General features: G+C 34.3%; 1 protein-coding gene across 1 annotated transcript; it reads right to left on the bottom strand.

The window, feature by feature from the left end:
* Window positions 1-7,544: 7,544 nt before the first annotated feature.
* Window positions 7,545-8,402, bottom strand: LOC129305479 (probable protein phosphatase 2C 55). The gene has a single exon (XM_054945499.1). It carries the CDS (start codon window positions 8,400-8,402, stop codon window positions 7,545-7,547), a length of 858 nt encoding a protein of 285 aa, XP_054801474.1.
* Between the last annotated feature and the right edge of the window lie 1,209 nt (window positions 8,403-9,611).

The following is a 9,611-nucleotide window of genomic DNA, read 5'->3' as shown; positions in this document are numbered from 1 at the left end:
TTGGGCTTTTTGAAGGCAATAAAAGCTTAAGACACCATTAGGTAAGCTTCATGTCCCCCTCTCCTTCCCCTATATCCAAATTTTTGAGGTTGTAGGTTAGGTTTTTAAGTTGTTCTTATTCTCCCTTGGGTTTTGTCTGAACCTATTGGCAACCTTAGAGAGTTAAGTCAAGTTTCTAAACTTAGGTTTAAGGACTTTATAGTGATTTGAGATTTTTGATTAGGATTTGGATAAACTCTAAGTGAAAATTGGATGATTGGGGGTAATATGGGTGAAGAATCAATATTATTTAAGTATTTGGGTGTCAAATGAAATTAATGGAGTCTGTTGGAAATGTTAATGATGTTAAAAAGGGAATTTGGGTATTGTGGGTAACCAAAATTTGGCTAAAAAAGGGGTTTAATTAGAGTTATAATTAATAATTAGTATTTAATCTTGTAGATTAAATATTAATCGGGCTCCATTAAGCTTGTGGATTATTATAGAGTGGGTAAATTGACACAGTAACCCTTTTACGACAAAAGGGTTAAGGTAATTAGATAATCTAGTCCTTTTACTTAGGTATTTGAATTGTGATAAGCTTGTGAAACTATATATGTAATCTATTATGAAAAATTTGATTTATGTTTGACTTGTTGATGCTTTGAAAAATTTGTGTGAAGTGATGATCTAAAGTATTATTCTATGTACAAAATTCTTTTTACGTGTATTTATACAAATTGTGATTTAGAAATGAATATAAAATGTTAGTAAATGCGGTGTGATTATCCATAATGAGAAATATATGTATGATCGAAATGCATGATAAGCATGATCATTATTAGAGGGTGGAAGTTCACCCTAAAGTTGTTAGGGTTATTGTATGAAATTTATATGGTATATTGGCATCGTGGAGACCCCAGTGCATAATCTATTTCTTGTTTGGAAGTCTTAGTACTATGTGAGATAAATTGAGCATAGGATACCCAAGATATTCAAGAAAAGGAAGAATATGTGGTTTATAATGGGTGAAGGTGCTTTTGGCTAAGGTTTTCTCCCATGATCAATGACCTTGGGCCTATCCAGTCATATGGACTTGATCCTATTGTGTTGTTAGCCCAATGTGGATCATGCATTGTCTGGATTGATATATGATAAACATGTTTCCTTATGTATCTTATAAATGTTTTACTTGCCACTTCACACATTCATATGCTATTCTTGTATGCTTGTAAATAAATTAGATTATTTAGTTACTAAGTTCTCAACTCACCTTCATGTTATATTTTATAGGTAAATGTTTTGACAGGAGCAAAGAGAAGGAAGATTCTACTGGGGTTTAAAGAGCATAGGTTTGTAGCTCTACCCCTCTTGTAACATTTAGAAAATTGTAACCTTGATTTATTAACTTAATTAGGGTAGTTAGTGAGTTAATGAGTTGTGTGGCTAGAAGGGCTTAACTTGGCATAAATTATTATGATTTCAGCCCTAAAAGTGGGTCCAAATCAATGGCAGGCCACCTGAGCAAGGAAAGAGGATGAAAAGGTGAAGAGTTGTGTTTTATACCACACGTCGCGGTGCGTGGTTGATCCGTCGTGGTGCACGGACATAATTTAAACATAACGGGCTCCTCTGTGCCATGCACTATGGTGGATGATAGCGTGCACCGCGATGCACGACCAAAAATTAGATATATCTGATTCATCTCTACGTGAAAATAGAAGAGAGAAAGAGGAGAAAAATGAAGAGCTTGGTTTTGGCTCTGCTAGAGCATGACTTTTGGTCCCATTGTTGATAGATTAGAGCTTGGTTTTCCTTTCTCTCCCTCATTTATGATTATTTATGGTAAGGTTTAAGGTGGGAGATAGATTTTAGTCCATAGGAGTATGGGTCCAATTTTATTAGTTAAAATGAGATTAATGGAAGCAATTTAATATATTAGAACACCACATTGATGATTTTAGAAATAGTTGGTCTATGGGAGCATTTAATATCTAAAATTGGCATTTATGAGGTAGCCAGGAGAGCTTAATGTGCATTAATGATGGTTTGAGGTGTTATCAATGATAATGTGCATTAATAAAATCTAATAAGCCTATTGGGTAATGAGTAGTGGTTATCAGTTGGTAAAATAGTGTATGAGGAGTTTTATATTGATAAAGCTTAAAGAGCTAGATGATGATGATATCCTTATGATTTGGTTATAGAGAGGTTCGTCTTGGCACCTTTCGAGCTTGTTAAAGCTTGGGAAGTTGATATAGTAAGGGGTAAATATTTGACCTCTCAAAGGTTTGAGGTAACTAGGGAAAACTTAATTTGTATAGTTGTATGTTAATTGCATTATGAAATGTGATTTATGGTTAATTTGATGATGCATGTTGGCAAGTGTTGATTTGTGAAATGGTTTCTTTGAGAGAAAACCTTGATTCTTCCATCCTTGATGTTTAATGAAATTACTTGTGATTTATTATTATGGTTGGAGAGTTGTGATGAAATATGGGTTAATTATGAGTATATGTGTTATGTGAGTTCATTGTTTGAGAAATAATTGTTAAAATGCATATTATGTGTGAAATGTGTATAGTATGATCATTGGCGAGAGTTTGGCTAGGGAGAGGAGTAGACTGGTTGAAATCCATGTGGTATTGGCAATGACCGCTAGAATCGAGAACTAGGCTTCACACCAACCATTGAAATCAGGAGATAGCCCTTGTCTCATAGTTGATTTAGGACTGTCCCGCTTGTTCTTTAAGGGACTTAAACCTAACTAGTCTCCACCAGTTCATGAGGAGGCTAGATTAGGGGTACGACACCCCATGGTTGTTAGTATTGGGGGAAACCGGATTACATAAATGAGTGAGTTAACCCTAACCCGGTAGCTCTTCACAAGTGGAACGCTAGGTTAATTCGTGAAGGACATAGCTTCGTAATAGCCACTAGTTTCGTATTGGAGGTAACAACAACATATAAGGTTAGCATATGATCGTGCATATAAGTCCAGCCACATGATTGTTAGTTTTGTGATCCGGCGCGTGTTAAGGGAGCATGGTTGCTATTTTTGTAACCTTGAGTTATGTTTTAAAAACAACATGATATTGTGTTTTGTGGCAAGCCCAGTCACATGGTTGTTAGTTTTGTAAACTATGGTCTAATGCTATGTGAAATATATGTTTATGTGCCTGATTGTATCTATTTACAATTAATATGTAATTGTAAGAGTTAAGTGAAACTTGATTACTGAGTGGTTGTACTCACCCCTCAATTCTCAATATTTTCAAGACTTAGCTCATCAAATCTAAGTTAGGAAAAACATACAAAGGCTTGGGATTTGTGGAGTAAATCCTCTTTATGCCTTTCTTTAGTTGTTTTCATGTGTATTTGCTAATGTAATTGCCAATTAGGATTAATTGTCATGATTAGTGTACTACTTGCATAATTTGTGTTTAACTAATATATTTTATGCCCTGGGTTAGTGAGTTTTTATTGTGAACCTGAGGATAGGCCAAAATACTTGTGCAAGTATGAACATATATATTTTTGAAAAATATGAATAAAATTGTTGATTTAGTGTAACTTTTCCTCCCCCTCTATGTTTTGTAAAAATTGAGGTTATGTGGTAATTTTGTGAAATAAGTGTTTTTGGTTGTGTGTGGTGTGTTGCACGAGTCTATAAGAGTCCATTGAGTGTGATTGGAGAGTTGGAGTAGGCTATTAGCATGTATGGTTGAGTTGGGACACCTCATTTGGAAAATTTTGTGAAATTATGTCGAAATAGATTTTAGTGTCTAACTTTTGATAGAAAATGAATTTGAGTATGAAACTAGTGCCATTAGCTAGAGCTGGGAGAAAGCTTCATGTAAACACCCAAACCACCTTAATCAAACGTCGGACGAAGATTTGAGATATGCCGGAAGTTCACTCCCTATGCTGTCAAATGACAACACTGATCTATCAAATTTCGTGCAATGTGTCGCAGCACACGAGCTATAAGCCACGGTGCACTTGTCATTTTTTGTACAAAAATGATTTTTGAGTTCTAATGCTCATTATTTGGGTCCTAATTGATTTCTAAACTTTCACTTTATTTTTAAAACTCTAATTTGGAGTCCTTAAATTTACGTATAAGATTTAAAATGGCAAATTGGGATTCCTTTAAAATAATTTTGAGAAATTCTCTTTAACACCCCATATAATTATGTTATTGGAGTTAATTTGTGGTTTAACCTTAAGGAGATTACACCTCTGTTTTGGTATTTCATAATGAATTAGGATCACATAATGTTTTGAGGTCACTTGCATGAGAATTTATGATTTGTGGATATCTCAGCCTAGAATAATATAACTGTACTAAAATGGTTGTAAGAGGTCGAGATACTTATGTAAGTGACGTTATTGTGATGTTAGTATGTGCTTGGATAGCCATGGGATGTTTATTATGAGTTTTGTGCACACCCATTAATTTATGTGAAATTAGTGTTTTAATGGCCAAATTATGTTTGGATTGTATGTGTTGATATATGACTATTCAATTAGAAGTCTTGTGGTCCAATTGAGTTAGTTCAGGTGGTTCTTAAGTTATTGGGACTTGATTGGTGGGTTTGGACACCCTTATATTTGTTTTAGAAGGAAAAAGCGTAATTTTGTGCCTAGGCATCCAATTTCCAAATGGTAAAGTTTTTTAGTTATGAAACCACTGCCAATAGCTGGGTGATATAAAGAGCTATGTGTAAATACTTAAATCACTCAAATCAAATATTAGATGGCAAAACAATGTACTCTAAAAGTTAGCTAGAGGTACTATCATGACAATAGAACTATCATGGTAGTAGCAATATGCCGTGGCACACAATGCAATTTGAAAGGTGTCTAAAGTTCCCTCTTTTAATCTCTATGTGTATTAATTTATGTTTTCATACTTTCATTACTTTATTAAGCTTGCTTGAAACTATGGTTTGAGTTCAAAAACCCTTTCAAAAAGGGTTTCTTGGAATCCAAAACTTTTAAGCTATTTTTTTTTCTTAAACACTTGTGTTATGATAATATATTACAAGGAATTAATTAATCCTAATTATCATAATGGTGGTCAACAGTGGAGCTACATTAACTCCAGGATAGGTAGATGCCCCATAAAATCTAAAAATTGTATGAATATTTTTATGTAATTTATGCTATGAACCCACTCATATTTTGACATGCCCCTCACTGCCTGCTTGTATGAATTCAAGTAGAAAACTAAGAAATAGGGAAAGGAGCAAAGCGTGTGAGTGGCATGTTGAGATTAGCTTAGAATAATGACTTCAATCAAACAGAAGCAGCCAAAAAAAAAAATTAGCGACAACTTTGTTTTATAATTTTATCTTATGTGTTAATTAAAAGAATTTGGAGGGAGAGAAACCTGTATTGTAAATGGTTGGCGTTTTTATATGATATATTTCTAAATAATTAAACATGATTTTATGATAAATGGTTGGCGTTTTCAATTTCTTAGCTTCTGAAGTTAATCATGTTCGTGTTATTAGCCTACCAAATGCTGCTGTGAATGACTTCAGGCAGATTCATGGGGATAAGGAACTTGGTTCACCTGTTTCTAATCTTCCCATACATTGTAAACCACCCCCCGCAGGTAAATTCAAATTTAATTGTGATGGTGCATACCCTACTGTCTCCAAAAACGCTGCGATAGGAATTTTATGGCGTGATCACCTGGGCAAATTTATTAAGCGTTGGCGAGAACCTGTTACTGCCTCTTCCAGCTTTATCAAAGAATTTGTGGCGCTTAAGAAAACTGTCCCAATTGCTGTAGATTCCCATATCACTGAAGCTACTTTTTGAAATAGACTGTTTAGAGCTATACTGTGTGGTTTCCTCTCTTGTTCTCTCTTGTAGTCATTGGTCTTATCATAACCCAGTTGAGGATTTCTTTGCCACTATCCGTTTGTTCCCAGCTTTTTCTTTTTCCTTTGTCAAAAGAGAAGGAAATTATGGCCAGCTGCCTCTTCACTAAAGGGAGTGGAACCTCCAGAATGGATTCTTTGCCCTTCACTCCCTCATTTGGATATCCTAGCTTATGACTCAGCTGGTGCAACTCGTGCTTTTATGCAACCATTGATTTCCAGAGATCGAGAAGGAATAGGCTGATTTTTATGTCTTTTCTTTAAATGTTATGATGGTCTTTGCCTCGTTGGCTTGTGACTTGCTATTTTTCGTGTTGCTTTGTATTGAGCTTTGACTGTTATTTTGGAGTATATATATCCATTTCTGGTCAAAAAAAAAAAAAAATATTTTCACCCCCGCAGGGCTGTCTCCATCTCATACCATCAACAATCAATATCGTACATTTTAATCCAACGGTCCTCAAAAACCAAGCTGCACGTTAGAGTATTAGAATGTCACGGCCAGAATAAATCAATAAATAGTAGCCCTTATATGCATCAAAAAATTGTTGTACTTTTAATGCGATCAACGGATGAATATAATTTCAAACATTCAACGGATGTCCAACGTTTAAAAATATTGAACTTTATCCTTTCCCTTTATTGGGTACGATACGAAACTAGTGAACTTATTATTCATATATGAAGATTAATATCATTGGCACATTATTCATTTAAATTTAATTTTGTTCATAAATAAATTTAAAGGAAGGGAAATCATGAGCAGTCTGAAACTTTGAATTCTATCGTTTCGAACAAAAAAGTTTGGTGGAATTGGTAACTTTTGGTTCCAAGGTCCGGAAGAATTATTATAATAAAATAAGAAAATCAAACGACCTCATAAAAAATAGAACCTTTTTTGAGTTCAAAACCGTAAAATCAACACGTATCTGATTTCAATAGTTTCCTAATGTATGATATATTATTAATCAAATAAAATCGGATTTGGATTCCAGAATATAACCACATCTGAAGAATTACTAATAAAATTAAATAAAAGTTCTCGATAGGAGATGCTTTCCGATTAAATTATTATGTGATTTAATATAACTATACACATCATAATAATTAACACTTAAATTAAATTTTCATGATTTTTATGATCATCCGATTTAATTGGTGTATTATGGAAAATACTAGTGTACAAAATTTCATTTATTATATCAAATTAATCTAAAAGGTTGCTTACATCTCACGGAACGTAACTTAATGGAGCAATATTTAGCCGTTTTAAGAAAATTGAGTAGTAAGCGAATCGATACATAATTACATATAATGGCCAGTCAATATTCCAGAATCCAGTTTACACAAGAACATGCTCACAATATCTATACACACATATTTAAAAAAAAAAAGAACATGTTCACAATATAAAAGTAGACTCATGTGAACCCAGAAACCGTCAAGAACATGCATGTCCACAATATTGATATCCAACAAAAACATGTTAACAATATGAAGTAGACTCATATGAACCCAGAAAATACATTACATATTACACAGTATTTAACCAAAAAAAAAAAAAAGAGTTACAACCCAAGTTTAATATTACCTAACGTACGGCAAACTCGTTTAAACATGTACGTATATTACGTCTGATCAGTAAAGCAGCCAAGTGCCTAATATAAATTATCAACGAGGGACTATGTAGGCAACAAGAACAGTGATATCACCAATCTTGCCTCCTGTAAATTTTTTCCCAGCCTTGCGAGACGCTTCTGAAAAAGGGGTTTCACCATGTTCGTTCCTGGAATTGCACTCTGCAACTTCTGCTATAAGCCAAGCCAGTTCTTCAGGCGTCACTTTGTCATCACCCTCACAGCAACTTGACTCTATATACCTCTCAAACTCCCTCGCATACACATTATCGAATACCCCATCTGTCCCAAACACCACTATATCTCCGGCCTTCACTTCCACCTTGAATTCCTCGGCTTTCTCCAGCGTGTCGCTGTTCTTACTATTCCCCAGCCGATATGGCCTGTTGAACTCGTGCGGTTGCGTCGGCGACCGGAACACTAACTTGTTGTCTCTGAAGAGCATGAACCCACTGTCTCCGACGTTCACAGCATGCAAGTACTGTTTCTTAGGGTTTTGTTTTAGCGCGGCGATGCAGGCGGTGGATGAACCCTGGCTTTTTGTCTCATGGAAGGCCTCATCCAGTACAGTTCTAGGGTTGACGGATTCTCTGGGCTGGCGGAGGGCGTAGAACGCTGCGTTTTGCATGAGCTCGCGGGCGTATTGGCCGGCATCAATGCCTTTCCGAATCCAGCCACTGACGCCGTCTGCGATGCCGATGATGTTACGGCGAGCGCAAATAAAGGAGTCTTCCCCTAAGGGTTTGCCGGGGATGGGCTTTGGGCAGTACGTTGCTGCGACGTCCATCTTCAGGTTAGGACGTTGATGATCAAGGGAAGGCTTGGATATCGCCGGCTTTTTGGCCGGCGGGAAACATAGTTCAGCTCCGGCACGACGTTTTTTGATGATCATTGTTGAAGGTATGCACTGCGAAGGTAGTTTCAGTTCTGGATCGTGATTCAGGTAGAAAGAGCGAAGAAAGATGAGTGTGATTTTAGAAAGTATTTAATCACCTCATTAATGAACTGAATTTAAAGCGTTCGTGCATTAATTGCTTATAAGATTTTTCGATGGCCAAGATAAAAAATGATATTACACTAGGGTGATCTTTTACTCCTCTGGTCAAAAAATTTAAAACATTTTTAATTAAATTTCACTACCCAATCAAATAATTATTGATCTTCAAACTATTTTTATTTTTTTATATTTACCTTAATAGGGTGTTTCATCTTAAAATAAATATAAAGTGATTCATTCAATAGAAATATTTTTTTTTTAAAAAATAATAATTATACTTTAAAAGGCAAAAAATATTTTAATATTAAGCTCCCCAGAAAATACCTTACATTTTTTAATGAATATTTTTTATTCTATTTAAATTTAAATTCAATTTATCAAATTAATACAAGCATATCTTTCGCCATAATAGCTATCTCGAGTTGCAATAAATTACAATTGACAGTTATAAATTTGCTGTCTCTGACTTGTAGATCTTGTCTTCAATAATTATAAAAGCAGCTAAAAGTTCTGTTACTTATTAATATGCAATGTATTTGGAATAAATAAAATACTACAATATAATTAAGGAATTAAACATATAAAGAAATTTCACACCTGAAAATAATATGATAAAAAGGGAATACAAAAAATAAAAGAATTAGGGAGAAATCTCACATATACTATATAGATTATGGTCTGATTAATTTAATGGTAGAGATTAGTTTAATTTAATTGATTTATTAATCATCAGATTAGACGATTTAACAGCTTTTTCGGTAAAGAGTACTACTCCTAACTTCTAAGTTCTGGCGGAAAAAAAAAAATCCTAAGTCACAGTGAAAAATAATTTAAATAATAAATGTAATGATAGAAATAGATATTCAATGAGTAATTCCTATTTAGTAAACGGTAAGTTAGTCACGGTCACGCTGCACCACATTTCGAGAACATTATATTTAAAGAGAAAATAGACAATTTAGTCTTATATTAATTAATTAATGAAATAGATGAAATAAAGGTATTAATTATCAGTCAAATAAGCAACTTAGATTTAATTGAGGGAAAATATCAATTAAGTATTACTAGAGTAAATTTATATCAGTCAAAGATTCATTGGAGTAT

Source organism: Prosopis cineraria, unplaced genomic scaffold (assembly GCF_029017545.1).
Source record: "Prosopis cineraria cultivar Desert tree isolate PC_DT_omini unplaced genomic scaffold, ASM2901754v1 PC3, whole genome shotgun sequence".
NCBI lineage: Eukaryota > Viridiplantae > Streptophyta > Magnoliopsida > Fabales > Fabaceae > Prosopis > Prosopis cineraria.
Note: the sequence above shows the minus strand (reverse complement) of the source record. Positions and strands in the feature narration are given on the sequence as shown.

Excerpts from the sequence above, each read along its gene's own strand:
- LOC129305479 (XM_054945499.1), bottom strand. The coding sequence starts at position 8,402 with ATGATCATCAAAAAACGTCGTGCCGGAGCTGAACTATGTTTCCCGCCG.